The sequence below is a fragment of the Saccopteryx leptura genome, chromosome 4, assembly GCF_036850995.1.
Source record: "Saccopteryx leptura isolate mSacLep1 chromosome 4, mSacLep1_pri_phased_curated, whole genome shotgun sequence".
NCBI lineage: Eukaryota > Metazoa > Chordata > Mammalia > Chiroptera > Emballonuridae > Saccopteryx > Saccopteryx leptura.
Window position 1 is genome coordinate 138,537,916 of NC_089506.1, and position 16,477 is coordinate 138,554,392.

General features: G+C 36.6%; 1 protein-coding gene across 1 annotated transcript in view; it reads left to right on the forward strand.

Moving 5' to 3' along the window:
* XRCC4 (X-ray repair cross complementing 4) overlaps nucleotides 1-10,013 on the forward strand; it is a 341,036-nt gene extending 331,023 nt beyond the window's left edge. Inside the window, exon 8 of the mRNA XM_066381792.1 lies at nucleotides 8,824-10,013. Within this exon, the coding sequence (XP_066237889.1) occupies nucleotides 8,824-8,935 (112 nt within the window). The 3' untranslated portion in view covers nucleotides 8,936-10,013. The remainder of the gene's footprint in view (nucleotides 1-8,823) is intronic.
* The last annotated feature ends 6,464 nt before the right edge of the window (nucleotides 10,014-16,477 follow it).

Below are 16,477 nucleotides of genomic sequence, written 5' to 3' on the forward strand. Positions count from 1 at the left end.
GTAGACCATCATATGGTCAATTCTTGAGAATGGTCCATGTACAATGAAGAAAAATGTATACTCTGGTGTTTTGGGATGAAATATCCTGTAGATGTCTATCATATCCAATTGTTCTAGTGTATCATTTAAGGTCTATTTTTCTTTATTGATTTTCAGTTTGGATGAATGATCTAGAGCCATCAGTGGTTTATTGAAGTCTCCAAGTATGATTGTATTTTTGTCGGTTTTTATTTTTAGATCACTTAGTAGATGTCTTATATATTTTGGTGCTCCTTGGTTTGGTGCATATATATTAAGAAGTGTTATGTCTTCTTGATTCAATGTTCCTTTATCATTATGAAATGACCATCTTTGTCTCTGATTACCTTTGCTGTCTTGTAGTCAGCATTATTAGATATGACTATGGCTACATCTGCTTTTCTTTGGATGTTATTTGCTTGGAGAATCTCTTTCCAACCTTTCACTTTGAACTTATTTTTATCCTTGTAGCATAGATGTGTTTCTTGAAGGCAGCAAACAGTTGGAATTTCTTTTTTGATACACTCTGCTATTCTGTGTCTTTTTATTAGTGAGTTCAATCCATTTACATTTAATGTAATTATTGACACTTGAAGGTTTCCTATTGCCATTTTATATAATGCTTTCTAATAGCTGTGTTTCTTGTTTGGTTCTTCTCTTTTGTTTTTCTGTCATTTGTTTTTGTTTGGTTGTATTCTATACATTTTTTTCTCTGTTTTTTTCTTTTTTAGTGGTTTTATCAGGGGTGGTTACCATTAGGTAATTAAAAGAATATATATATCAGAATCATTGTAGTACATTATCTCATTAATGCTTCTGCATTCCATCCTCCTTTGTTACTGTTAATTTTGTCTTCTCCCTTTTTTTGATTTGTTGTCACAGATTCTTGTTTTTATTGTGCTCTTCTTGGATCTTTTGCTTGTGATTTTGGTTTGTTTATTTTCTTCATATCTGGTTGGATAACCTCCTTTAGTATTTCCTGAAATGAGAATTTTCTGGTGATAAATTTCCTCATCTTCTCTTTATCTGTGAATGTTTTTATTTTCCCTTCATATTTGAAAGAAAGCTTTGATGGATATAGTATTCTTGGCTGAAAGTTCCTCTCTTTTAGTACTTTAAATATTGGGGTCCACTCTCTTCTGGCTTGCAGAGTTTCTGCTGAGAAATCTGATGATAACCTAATGGGCCTTCCTTTATATGTTGTATTCTTCTTTCCCTGGCTGCCTTGAGGATTTTTTCTTTGTCTTTTATTATTGATAATTTTATTAGGATGTGCCCTTGAGTAGGTCAGCTTGGGTGCGGTAACTCGGTTTTCTATTTGCTTCTTGGATTCTAGGCTCTAATTCTTTCTACAGGCTTGGGAAATTCTCATCGATTATTTGTTTGAATATGTTCTCCATTTCTTTTTGTCTCTCTTCTCCTTCTGATATACCCATTATTCTTATATTGCTCTTTCTTATGGAGTCAAGACAATTCTGGTAGGGCTTTCTGATCCTTTTGAATTCATGAGTCTCCTTCTCTCTGTAGTATCTCTAGCTGCCTGTCTTTTATGTCACTAATTCTCTCTTCTATCTGGCCTGTTCTATTAGTTAAATTTGTCACCTCATTTTTCAGTTCATGTATTGAGTTTTTTTATTTCTGTTTGGTTCCTTTTTATAGTTTTGATTTCTTTGATGAAGTATTCTTTTTGTTCATTAAATTGTTTTTTTGAGCCCACTAGATTGTCTTTTAGAGCTTTCTTGTATTTCATGGGTATTTTTAGGACTTTAATTTTTAATTCCCTGTCATTTAACTCCAATGTTTCTACATAGTTGAAATATTTTTCTAGAGATTTTTCATCATCTATCTGAGGTATGTCTCTGTCTTTTGTATCCATGATATTTGATTTCTTTTTTTCTTAATGGCATTTGAGAGTGGTATTGTTAATAACACTAATAAGAGATAATTAAGAAAATAAAAGTTGAGAAAATACAGTGAAAAAATGAAAATTCTATAATGATAAGTGGAACAAAAACTACAGAGAACAAGGAGCAGGAACTGAGAAGAGATGACAAGAAAGAGAAAAAATGAAGTCAAAAAGAAGCAAAATGTCAGAAATAAAAATATGAGTCCAAAATATAATAATTTGTTGATAAATAACAATCAGATGAGATCAAAAAAAAGGGAAAAAAAGAAAAAGGAAAAAGAGATAAAGGAGAAGAAATGAGAAGGGAGAATAAAGAGAAAGGACAAAAAAATACAAAACAAAGAGAAAAGAAACAAAAAACAGGAGTAAGGGTTTCTGAAATGAAACCCTCACGAAAGAAAAAAATAAAAAATATAACAACTATGGATAATATATTTCAAAAGGAAAATAATGAAAAAGGAAAGAAGTAAAAATGACAAAAAGCATTTAAAAATGTAATTTTTTTCTGGTTTTGAGAGGGAGCTTCTTCCTTTTATCAGCAGGTGGCAATGTACTACGAGTTTTGCCTCTGCAGGACTCTTGGGCAGAGTTCTGCTGGTGTGTCGCTGTGACAATGACATAGGCTGGGCCTCAGTCCTGGTGGCAGGTGGGGCTTGTTAGGACTTTGCAATTATCTGGCTCTGGTAAGGGGGGTCTCAGTTTTCCAGGCACCTCTCTGCACGTCCCTCCCACTGTAGCTAGCAGCCTGGAGACTTAGCTGTGAGGTCCGCCTCAGCTACTATCCTTGCAAGAAGGGAATCTATGCACAGCCAGGTGCCCCCTCCAGCACTGCCCAAAGCACAGTTCTGGGGAAGGCAGTGGGAACCAGAGCCGCCAGTGTGAGCAGGCAGAGCAGGGCACAGACCAAGGGCCAAGTTCCTTTATGTTACACACAGGCAAAATTCTATGGGCCAGCGGGCATATCTGGCATGCCTCAGAGCACTGCGGTTTTAATCTCCCCGGGGTTTTCCTGCTTGTGCTGCTTAGTAGCCCATGACAGGCCACATGTGTGTCCAGCTCCCATGACTCCAGCAACGCACACAATCGGTTGCAGCAGCCGCCATTCAGGTGCCCAGCGTGGGCATTCTCAGGCCAAGGGTCTTGGCTCGCACCCGGCACTGGAGATCATGAAGCCAGGAATGCCCAAAGACTCTGATGCTCATGCAGGTGTCTAGTGTTGATAATCTCAAACTAAGCACCCCAGTCCCTGTGCGCACCCCATGCTGGGGATCGTGAAGCTGGTTGTACCCAAAGATGCTGGTGCCCACGCAGGTGCCTCACATTGTTAATCTTGGGCTATATACTTTCGCCCGTGTGTGCGTGCCTGCTCAGTCCCATCCTGGTGATGCTAGGTTGAGTCGCTAATGCCGCAGTGATCGTGGAGCTAGAAATACGCAAAGATGCTGGCTCCGGCCCATGTGGGCACCGTCCTAGTAATTTTAGGTGGATCTCACCACCCGTGCACTCACCTGGCGTCTGGGATCAGGCAGTGCCGGTGTGTTCTTTCTTTTGTTTGGGCGCCCACCCTAACTCAGCTCCTTCCCCATTAGCTCAGTCTCTCCCCTTCACCCAGCTCCCAACCAAAGTGCCCCTACCTCAGATCATTGTAGAAAGCAAAATGCCCCATCCTCCGTCATATATTCAGCCACTTTTTCACCCAGTCATACCTTTGTCTGGTGTGTAATTTTGGGTGCCCCTAAGATTTTTTTTTCTCTGTGCTTAGTGGTTGAAATTTCAAGAGGAGAAATCGGGATTATCCCTCGCGCCACCATTTCTCTGACATAGGATTTGGGTAGTAATTCTTTGTTAGTAGCCTATGTTATATTATCTCCATCCAATTTGTTGTTGTCTATTCATTCTCTTTAAGGTGATGAATAGAAGTACTTACTTCTCATGCTTCTACTGTAACTGAGTTTGTCAGTGTTCACCTATATGTTTTCACTTTCTCTCTTTTAAAAATATCCTTTCTATCCTAAAATCTTAACGCTTTTAGTAGTGAGTTTTCTAAATGCTCACTGACCCCCAGGAGTGAGTTTTTTTGTTTTGTTTTGTTTTTCAGAAAATAAAATTAGTTTCAGTTACAGTTTTATTAACTTAAAATCACATTTGTTTGATAACCAATTTATGGAAACTAAAAGTACATAGATTTGCCTTTTTTAAATGTTGCCTTACACATTTTTAAAATAAATCGATTTTAAAATAAATCCTGACCTGGATGGTCAGGAGACATGAGGACATACATGAATGTTTGTACTACTCAAAAGGTTAAAGACAATCTCTTTTATTTTTTTCTAATGTTTTAAAGTTTGCCTTTGAATTTTATGTATATTGTACAGTAGACATATAGATAGGTCACATCAAAATTGACTTTTGATTTTTTTATTTTGGAACCATTTTTTGTGTCATAGTCAAATAAACATTATTTTTCAAGTGCCACAATTCAGTCAGTTGTTACACATTTTCCTGGACCTCTCTGTGTGCTCAGATTAGCATCTTGACATTTTTCAGAAATATTATGTTCAGAATATGTTATGAAATGCAAGTAATTCACTCTAAACAATCTAATGCTTCTCATTTGAATAAGAAAAGATTGATATTTCAGCTATGATAATGCCAATATATATTAAGCTTGTCTGAGAAAATACCTTTACAAAATGAGCCAATTAACTAGAAATGGAATTTTTTAAAATGACAGAATGTTAAAAAAAGAAGTCAAACATTCATTCTAATGTTTTAGGAAACAAGGTGAGATGTTTCTCCTGAAATATCTAACTTTTGATCTACAGTTTTCATTTTTAATTGTATGGTGGTAGTATAATTTTGATTTCAGTTGGTATGTGAGGGAGAGTGAGTGAAAGAGAGATGCAGTGTGAAATCAGGCTAATCAGACATAGAACTCTATGTGACTGTACTATATTATTGAGAACATGAGACAGTTTTGACAGAGACTGTCACCATGTAGAGAAGTTTCTTTTATTTCCTTTATTTGAAATAGTCCTTATACTTTAGCCTTTTACTGTACAAAGGCAGTATCTATTCTGTCATTAATCTTTCCTCTTTAATTCACATTATTCATTTATCTACAGATATTTATTGAGAACATGTATTTTGCAAAGTAGTCTATGTTCAACTATTTGAGTTTAACTGTATCAGAATTCAGGGACTAAAAGAATTCCAAGATTATTTCTACTAACCCTAACTCTTCACAAATTAGCAACGGAGATTCTGAAAAGTGCAGTCACCTGACCAAAATCTCAATGTGATAGAGCATTACTAAAGATTTCCTGACCCAGGATTCAGAATGTCTCCTGTGGAACCATGTTGTCCACAAAAACTAGCTGAAAATCTACCTGAATCTTAACTATCAATATAATGTTTATAAAGATTCCTAGAAGGATAAATCACTGTGAAAAAAAAATTTACTACATAGTTTTTGTCTTCAAGCTGCTTTTAATTCTTTTAGAATGGAAAGACACATTTGAAAAGAAAATTAGAGAAAGTAAAAAATCAAACTGAAAGCTTCCTGAGGGCAGGAATCATGTATTAACCTTATCAGATTGGTCATATTTCCTAACACACTGAGCTGTTGATAGGATGTACTCACCAAATACTGACTGGATAAATAAAACTATGTATTGAACTATAGGGTGCAGATATCAGATATTTCAGATGATCAAAGAAAAGAAACATCAGCCTGAAAGTGGAATGACCAAAAAAAAAAAGTCTTCATGGAATTTAAAATGGGCTCTAACTAATGGTTGTGATTTAATTATACAGAGAGAAACTTCCAAGTTTCAAGTGACTTGTTTAGCTCACTCTATTAACTATACATACAGGCTTCCTTCAAATTTCACCTCCACGCATGATATCTTAAAATAAGCATTTTCATGAAAAAAATAATATATAAATGTGCTAAGATATATGTATAACAATATTAATTGTTGTGTTGTTTATAAGAGCATTAAAACATGGAACCCAGCCATATATTCATCCGAGGTAGTAGTTAGTACAACCTAATTAAGATTAATAATGAATGTAGACCTACATTTCCAACATACAAGAAAGACATTGCTAATATTTTATAGAGTAAAAACATCAAGCTGGAAATTATATATGTAGCATGATTCCATTTTTGTAAAAAAAAAATATGAAAATACAAATAATGTAAAATAGGAATGAACATTTTTATTTTCTTTGTATTTTTCAGAATTTATAAAAAGTATTAAAATTAATATTTATTATTTGTAAAAATGATTAAGCCTTTTTATTGGTTGTGGGGAGAGCTCTAAATTTATCCTGTTGACTTACCAGGGATATGAAAGCTGTAGAATAATAATCTCCATTTATTGAATATATTTTATTTAGCACCAATTCTGTACTTGGCACTAAGAACAAAAAAGGCTAAATCTAGGCCTGACCCGTGGTGGCGCAGTGGATAAAGCATCAACCTGGAAATGCTGAGGTCGCTGGTTCAAAACCCTGGACTTGCCTGGTCAAGGCACATATGGGAGTTGATGCTTCCAGCTCCTCCCCCCTTCTCTCTCTCTGTCTCTCCTCTCTCTCTCTCTCTCTCCCTCCCTCTCCTCTCTAAAATGAATAAATTAAAAAAAATTTTTTTTAAAGGCTAAATCTATTTAAGCTCCTCTTGACTTTAGAAGAAGATGGGAATTATTAATGGAGCACTGGAATCTATTTCCTTCAGACTTGTCACTTCAGAGGGGTCCTTTTGTCTTATGCTAATTTTTGAGAATTAAATTGATCTCTGTGTTCTGGTCTAGACCACAGACAAGACGGACTTTTTAAATGAAATAATTTAGCTTTCTGTTTTGCTAGGAGTAAAAGCAACTCTTAAGACATTTAGGGCCAGCATGACCAGGCGGAGGTGCAATGGATTGAGCATCGGACTGGGATGCGAAGAACCCAGGTTTGAGACCCCGAGGTCGCCAGCTTGAGCACAGGCTCATCTGGTTTGAGTAAAAAGCTCACCAGCTTGGACCCACGGTCCCTGGCTTGAGCAAGGGATTATTTGTTCTGCTGTAGCCCCACAGTCAAGGCACATATGAGAAAGCAATCAATGAACAACTAAGGTGCCACAACGAAAAACTGATGATTGATGCTTTTCATCTCTCTGTTCCTGTCTGTCTGTCCCTATCTATCCTTCCTACTGTCTCTCTGTCTCTGTAAAAAAAAAAAAAAAGACATTTAGGGTAAAAAAAATGTTTAATGCGTTTTGAGCTGAAATTGAAAACTTATACATGTATTAATTATACTTTTATTCTGTGCTGTATAATTTTATCATCCTATGGAATACATTTTTAGATATTTAGTTACATATCACAATAGTTATGTCCATCTTTATTGTTCATTTTAACACTGAAACCCCAGAAGAGTGTAGTACTTATTATCTGACAGTGCATTCCCAGCACCTTGGCACTCCAGTGAGGGTAATGTAATGTGAATTCAGCTTGCTCAAAATAAGACGGAGCACACCCCAGGTCTAGTGGCAGCTAGCTGTGGTTAATTGTATGTATGCAGTCATGAAGCCAAGCAGGTTCCTGTGTGAATTTATTTTTAAATCCTGTATAGATGCAGGCTTTTTTGAGATATTCATAATCTAAAAAACATATTCAATGTTTGGGGATTTTTAATTGGTTATTCTTTTAAATTAGGGAAGCTGTTAGTAGGAGCTCTTTTGTAGTATATGCAATATTCGCTGCTAATATTAATAGTTTCCAATTGTTTTTTAACAACATATAAGTGTTTTTATTTACAATACCTCATTTAATCTTTAGACCACCTCTGAGGCAAATATTGTTTATCAGTTTTCCAGGTGAGAGAACATCAGTCCAGTCAGGTTAGATGATGTGCCTAAAGCCACAGACATAGCTAATAGAAACAGGCCCGGATGCAGATCTGTGTCCTGACTTCAAGTCCTGCTCTCTCCGCTCTCCCAAGGCACTCTGACTCCTCCTCTGCCTTTGAAGTTAGGAATATTACTAAATATTGCTGTGTTGACTTGACCTAGTTATAATTGCTCTTGAAGCTGCCTCTAACTGTGCATATTTTAATTAAGCATATTTTATTTAGGTTTCATAAAAAAGCACTGACAAGGTTTATACGAAGATATATCCATGGGTTCCTAAACTGCTTCAGATTGAGCTACTCCCCCGCCCCACCCAAATTTTTTAAACTGGTTTTTAAAACCATTTAAGTCATTGACTATGCCTTTTATCCTAGGACTCAAAAAGAACACTTACATAAATAAAGAGGTCAGTCCAATGATGTAACTACAGTACCGGAACTGAATAAAATTTGGTTACTAAATGAAGCTATGTAGATTTAGTAAATGAATGTGAATCAACAGCTGCTAAAATGTGGTCATTATTTGTTACATTCACACTTATAATCAAATGACCATGAAGAGATAGTCATGCAATCAGAACTTCCTATTGAGATTAAAATGCATGTTAGTCCGTAGAATTTAAGGAAGGAAAAGGATAAGGAAAATTGGGATAGAATTATTGATGAAATGGCTTTAGAAACCATCTATATCTTAGCATAAAAATACTTAGTGCACAGAGGTTATTTTATTTTTCTACTTTAATAATGAGTATTGTTGTAGGCCCTTGAACTTTTTGTGACCTCAGAATAGGAATAGTGGCAGATTAATTCTAAAGCAGTTAACGTGATTAAATTCCCTTCATCTCTTTCTTTATGTTAACACAGCATAGAAAACTAAATCTCTAAAACCAATTCTGAAACAGGATTTACCTTTTATTTCACTTAATATCTCTTAATTTTCTTTTACTCTATATGAAATTTTTTTAAATAAAATAATCTTGATTTTCTTTTTACTCTAGGCTTGATCCTCCGCTACCTGAGACATTGGAAGAGGAGCTCAGCTCAATGGAAAACATGTCTTTAGAGACTCTGAGAAACAGTAGTTCAGAAGACCTCTTTGATGCGATTTAACTGTCTCCAAAAAATACTTTGATGTTCAATAGAGTGTGTTTTCTGTTCATTTCTTTAAACTGAAATAAAGCAAAATTTCAACTCAGCAGCAGCTCTTCATCTAAAGTTTAATTACATACACACTGAGTTGAAACCATTGTGCAAAATGGATTACACGTGTATATAAAGAAAGATATGATTTGATGACAGTGGTACATTATTCTAAACTATTCATTCAGCATGCCTATAATTACATAAAAACTCACTTTTGGTTATCTCATTCAGTTCACACATATTATGTGTGGTAGCTAACATCTTGTCTAGGATGATTTTGGAAATATGACAAAGAAAATGTCTAGTTTTTTTTTTAATAATCCTATTCAGAACAATTATGTCTGAGCATTTTAATTTGTGGAATAATGTATAAAACCTATTTTTAGTTTGTATACAAGCAACCTGAAAATCTGATGATACAATTTCTGATGCATTGAAGATTCTGTATTGTAATAAAATGTCACTTAGCTTAGCTTTTTCCTTTACTATACTGATAGGTCTTCATAAAGTGCTTACTAATATAAATGTAACCCTTTTATATTATAAAAAGGAATGTTTTTGGAAATTATTGATAAAAGATTTATTTCACATTATGGGGACCCTCTATAGCGACAAGGTTCTTGTCATTTTTATATGTCATATTAAACTCAGTAACATCTGGCACAACTTTTTAAAAATATTCAGTTTCTACTTCCTAATCTCTCATTTTATATTCCTTTTCTTCAGTTGGACATTCATTCCCTCCATGCTACTCAAAGTTAAGAAGAACCCCATGTTGATAAATCCAAAAATTGGTCCATTCTCCATCCTCACCTTACTAAACCTCTCAGCAACATTTAACAGTCAAAGACTTCTCCTCAGCAAACATTTTCTTCACTTGACTTTTGCAATATATACGCTGTTTGTATACCTTTTCTTCCTGGCCACTCAGCTTTTAGACCTCATAACTGAGTTTTTCTTATCCAGCAGTTAAATGTTTAAGTACTGTGGGCTTAATCTTCAGCCCTCTTGTTTTTATTACCTACATTGTCTCCCTAGCTTATCTGTGCTTTTAAATACTATCTCGATGCTGATATCTCCAAAACTAGAGTATTAGAATAGTATAATATATATATATATACATATATATATATATGTGTGTGTGTGTGACTAGAATACACACATACACAGGGTGGGGCAAAAGTAGATTTATGATTGTTCATATGGAGAATAATAGAATAATTAATAAATAATAATAAAATAAATAATATAAGAATAAACTTTTTGCATACTCACAACTATAAACCTACTTTTGCCTTACCCGGTATATATATTTATCACTAATTTATCACAAAAGGAGGTTCTTAAAAATACATCGGAGTCCATCTGTCTGCTTATTCCTTTACCTGGATATTTTAGCACATCTAAAGCAGAGATTTGATTATATCCCACCATTATTTCTTCTCCAGTCTTCTCCCTCAAAGCTAGTTGCACTACCACTTACCCAGTTGCTTCAGGCTAAAAAGCCAGTCCTCCTTGGTGCTTCTGCCTTTCTCCTCCCTTTTTTTCTATTTTAATTATTTCATTGAACATATTGGGATGACATTGGTTGATAACAAAGTATACAGGTGTCAGGTGTACAATTCTGTAACACATCATCTGTGTATAGCATTGTGTGTTCACCACCCCAAGTCAAGTCTCCTCCATCATCTATCCCCTCCTTCACCCTCCTTCACTTCCTCCAACCTCTTTCCCTCCTGCAGTCCTTATACTGTCTGTGTTTAAAAGTTTCTTTCCTTGCTTAATCCACTTCACCTTTTTCACCTGGCCCCCAACACCCATCCACTCTGACTGGTTGTCAGTCTGTTCTCCAAAATACAACATGACTCTATCTACTTCTCTCTTTTTGTCTACTACATCAGTTTTCTGACTGGTCTCCTTGCATAATCTTCTACTCCTCTGAAATCAAGATAAACTGCATTTTAAAATCTTAGATAAAGTTCTTGACCAGGTGGTGGTGCAGTGGATAAAGCATCGGCCTGGGATGCAGAGGACCCAGGTTGGAGACCCTGAGGTCGCCAGCTTGAACGTGGGCTCATCTGGTTTGAGCAAAGCTCACCAACTTAAGCCCAAAGTCAGTGGCTTGAGCAAGGGGTTACTCGATCTGCTGTAGCCCCATGGTCAGGGGGCTATATGAGAAGGCAATCAATGAACAACTAAGGTGCCACAACAAAGGGTTGATGCTTCTCATCTCTTTACTTTACTTTCTGTCTGTCCCTATCTCTGACTTTATCTCTGTCTCTGTAAATAAAAAATTAAAAAACAATTAAAATATTAGATAAAGTCATTTCACCATCTGAATTAAAACTCTCCAATAGTAGTCTGTTGCCTCTTTGAATAAAGTCCAAACCCCTTACCACAACCTAGAAGATCTGAACTGATCAGGCCCCTGCCCATCTCTTCCCTGATTTATGTTTCTTTCTCTTTTTTTTTTTAATTTTTTTTTATTTATTCATTAGAGAGGAGAGAGAGAGAGAGAAGGGGGGAGGAGCAGGAAGCATCAACTCCCATATGTGCCTTGACCAGGCAAGCCCAGGGTTTCGAACCGGCAACCTCAGCGTTTCCAGGTTGACGCTTTATCCACTGCGCCACCACAGGTCAGGCTATGTTTCTTTCTCTTTGATTTCTTTATCCTTGCTGTCCCTCCAGTAGGCCAGATCTCAAAACCATTGGACTGTTGCTCTGTGGCCTAGAGTGCTTGGTTTCCTCTCATCGTTTTAGATACAGAATCAAATGTTACCTCCTCAGAGGTGCTTTCCCTGAAATATCCTCTTTAAAGATGTGCATACTCCCAGTTACTCCATTCCATTGAAATTTCTTTTTATTGTATATGGAATTATATTTTGAATATCTCTAGCTCTCTTGCTCTTTCTCCCTCCTTTCAGTCTTAGAGAAGAACCCACTGTAGCAGATGCATGCCCTTCTGCCTCGTCTCTCTCACCTCTGTGCCTAGAGCAGGCCTGGATCCGTAGAGGCTGACTAAGTGTGTATTGAATGAATAAGTGCATGTCTGCAGCATGGTAGGCACTCAAATAGTTCTTTAAGTTACTAAGCCATTTTGAAAGTAAACCCATGTAAAAATTGAAATTTGGATGTTTTGATACAAAGAAATAATTTTTCAGAAAGCTCAAGTATCTTCTGTGATTAATTATAAATAATATATACAGTTCAACCACAGGATTTGAAATGAGTAGGTCCACCTATACATATATTTTCTAAAATTAATACCTGTACAGTTTTTGATCTGTCATTGGGAGTTTGCAGATGTGGAAAGCCAGCTATGTATTGTTCTACATAATTTTGTCTAAGTACTGGAGCGTCTTAGATTTTAGTATCCATAGGCATCCTAGAGCAAGTGCTCTACAGATATCAAAGGACAACTTAAGTTTCTGGGGAATCAAAGTTATGCATAAACTTTCAACTGGATGGGAGTCTGCACCCCCAGGAAATATTTCATGTTTATTTATATCAAAAACAGGATTTTACTAAGTCAATGACAACAAAATATTTTAAATAGAAATTACTGCATTTTTATTTTCATAGTGGCTTCTATTTAAGACAAAAAATTTAACTAAATATAAATATATGAAAAATTGATATATAATTATAAAAGATAAAATTCTACTCAGCCACATAGGAACTTTACTATAATAATGAACCTCATGTAATCTAAGATTAACTTTGGATGTTTCTAAAAGAATTTTGTACATAAAGTACCTCAATCTCAAAATAATGTTATGTCATCTGAATAGACCTCAAATGACTAACCAAAACCAGTATGCAGCTCTGTGTGTGTATTATTTGTTTTAAGTGGAAGAGAAGAAGAGGAAGAGCTGCTAACCCACTAATGGTGAGAGAGGGATATACAGAAAGTGTTTCCTAAATAATCCTAACAATAGAACCTATGAAGTTTATAATAGTTATGGAATTTTTATTGTATTTTTCCAGGATGATAACCTTTTCAGCCATTGCTGTGTCAGATTGATTCAGCTGGTTAGAACAGAGCATAAACCTCTTAGCATGGTTTCTTCTTTAAATCTAGTGTGGGAAAATTCAAGGGATTGGTGTATGTTCCTCGCCTTGTCCATCTGGTATTGAGAGGTTCAGATCCTGTCATTCCATACCATGGTTTTTCCTCATATTTTTCCATTGTCTGTCCACTTGTTGCAGAAGAACATTGAAATGGAAAGTGCCAGAACTGAGTGATAATGCAGCACAGCTTTCTTGACCTTAGTGCCCTCCCTTCTAAAATAAGATTATTGCATTTCTGAAGGTTTTTTCAGCTTAAAATGTGTCATCCTTGGTCCTGGCGTTAGGTATGGCTCAGGGCTCATTAGGAAAATTCATGAAAGAAAAGTCCCATCTCAAGAAGAAATATCTTTATGACCCAGTTTTAAAAGGACAAGCAAATAGAAAAGTTTTTCTTAGGGGCCTATCACTCAAACTTGTAAAATACTAGACCCTGTGTTTTAAAGCCAAGCAGCTCTTTCTTGAGTAAATGTGATTCAACAAATCTTTATAAAGGATCAGTTATGCACAAAACACAGAACTGGGCCATGTAAAGAATTTAAGGATAAATCCGTCCATTCACCACATATTTGTTAAGCGTCTGTGCCCGTCTCTGTGCTGAACCCTGGATGTGGCAGTGAATAGTATGAGCACTCAGATGCTGTAGAGCTATATTGTGCCAAGTGAAGTTTGGGGCCTGCTCTTAAAGCATGAACTATTGGGGGTGTGGGTTTGGTGCCCCAAATCACTATATAACGAACTGTAAGATCAAGAAATAGTAGGGTAAGTGGCATGAAGAGAATAATAAAAAATTGAAAGTTATGGCTGAGGATCTACAGAAGATAAAAAATCCAGTTGAGAGGTTGAGAGGATAGTACAGGCTGGGGAGAGAGAGCCGAGAATGAAGCTGTGTGCCAAATGGGAGGAGAGGGCTGCAGCTCCTGGAAAGTGGGAGCATGGGGCTGATGCCCACTTGTGTCTTTGTGAATCATCGGAATGAAGGAGACAATTCAGAAGGGATCTCAGGAGTAGTGTTGGCTAGGGCTGTATGGGAGTGTGAACCTAAGTCAGGTCATAAATACATGGCAATAATTGGGCTCCTCAGTTCTAACACTTCCTTAAGGAATTATGGACTACTGCCAGAAAACTTCAGGTCACAGGGCCCTTCCTGGACATCTGGGAATGGAGAAGTAAGCCCAGCCAAGGAACCACTTGACAGATATTGCTCATAAGAGCAGCTAACCCTCATTCTTTTGTATCTCTCTCATTCTTTCACTCAGTACTATTTATAGAATTCATTTTTAATAAAATGAAGTTGACATCTAAATTTGTATAAAGCCTCATGAATTTACCTACAAAGCAGGAAATCCAAAAAAATAGATAGGTAACAATTTATATGAGAGAATGATATAACCACAAATGAACTATTCATGCATCCATTTGTACCTATTATCTGAATTAAAATTTTCACTGCTGATCTGGCAGTTTCTAATAAATGCTTCTCAGGAGGGAAGATTTCATTTGCAAGTGGTTTAGTGGCAACCTGAAGTGATTTTCTCTGTATTTTAGTAATGGGAGAAGGATACTTTAAAATATATATAACCACAAGCATTCTGTGGTTATTCCATAATGAACTGTCCACCTATTCCTATCCCGACTCCCAACTCTCTTACCTACTCAAACTAAAACACTCCCAACCTACCTTCTCCTCATGTTTCCCTTTCACGTAGCCACATACCCTCTCATTTACCAACCCATGTCTCACTTTTTCATTTTCTTTTCCTCTAGTTGAATAATATTCAACATAAATTTTATTGTTTATGTTGATTTTTCTTCCTTCTTTTGGGGGCTCTTCATCCTAAACTTTTATCTCACAATGTCACAGAGAACTATGCTTTCTGAGTGTGGGTCCCTTTGTCCCTCAAGGCTCCCGGTTCTATAGAAATGGGAAGAGAGATTAGAGTCCCACAACCCATTTTGACAGTAGATGTTTCTATCAAAGGCAGGAGCAATTTTGGTGGCCATTATCCAGTAAATACAAGATAGGTTAGTTCTGAACCACTTACTTTTGATTTAGAGACAGTCTCCAACTTAATTACTATCTGAGAAACAACACAGCCAGTCAAATAAATGTAGGTAGATTAGACAATATTTATGGAACCTGCTCATACAAAACCCTCCTAAGTCTCTTATTCTGCATTCCTCCCAAAGCTGAGCCTGAGCCATAGTCTATTTCTTTGGGAATGTGATCCTGGGAAGTAGAAGTGCTGGAAAGAAAGCATAAAAAGGAGCAAAGGCCAGTGGAGGGATGCCTTATCAAGGCAGCCAGCCATGGACGATGTATGCTCCATCCCACCAGAATCTTCTGAAAGGTATTTCAGAGCTATCTGTACATGCAGGGAATGAGAGAGAAGCATGTGTCCTTCTGTTAGCAGGACTGACAAGTGATCCTGAGTGGGGACACTGGCACCTGAGGCAGGGCTTCGGCATTCCCGTTTCCTACCAAATATGCAGCTTTGGAGGAATTACTGTCACTGTCATTAATTCACTTTCCTTGCAACTCTTTCTGGAAGCTGTAAGTATAGCTGTTCTGTTGGAAGAAATATTTACATGTCTCCCATAAGCCTTCAGCACTCTGTGCAGAAGTATCAGCTCTGGATCCCAACTTTGTGAGGACAGGGAGGGAGTGGACTTCAATACACTGCTGCCATTCAACAGATGCTAAAGAACAAAGTATTGTAAAAGAGCAATTTAAATGCTGAAAGGAAACATTGTGAACTAACCTATTATTCTTAGGGATTTTCATCCCAGGACAATTTAGAGTGATAGAGTATCCTCCCCACAACCCTCAAGTATAATGTGGCAGATAGAGCGCTTTTTAAAAAAAGTCAAATTATATATTTTTCATGTTCAAACAGAACACTTGAGACAATATTTCTCATTGTCTTTCTAGTAGACACATATTGGCCACGATTTCTGCACAAATTTCGATGGGAAAATGCATGATGAGGCAATATTTCTACCTCACTAATGATTTTTGCAGCAACTGAACTTTATAAAAATATTTAAAATCGTCCTGAGTCAATCTTCCAGTATACTTGGAAATAATTGGGGTTTTTTTTATCACTTCCCTTCTCTCCTTATGAGAGAAACATTTGCAACCGGGCTTTCTGTGGACCCAGTTAGGTCATATCACAGAGTCATTGAGAATGTCTTCCAGATTAAAGTCAACTCCCAGTGTCCCTGGAGCCCTGAAGCAGGTGCCAGCAGCCCTGAGTATGACCACCCATCAGTCCTGCAAATGGAGCAAACCAGCAGCCTCTCGTGACAAAGAAATGTAAGGTTTTGTCCTTATTTTATTTCATTTAATTAAAGAGCAGCTGAAAATTCTGTCTTGCATTTTCAACACATGGTTACAATTAGTGCAGCAGAACAGGACTCTGCATTTGATAAAAACACTGA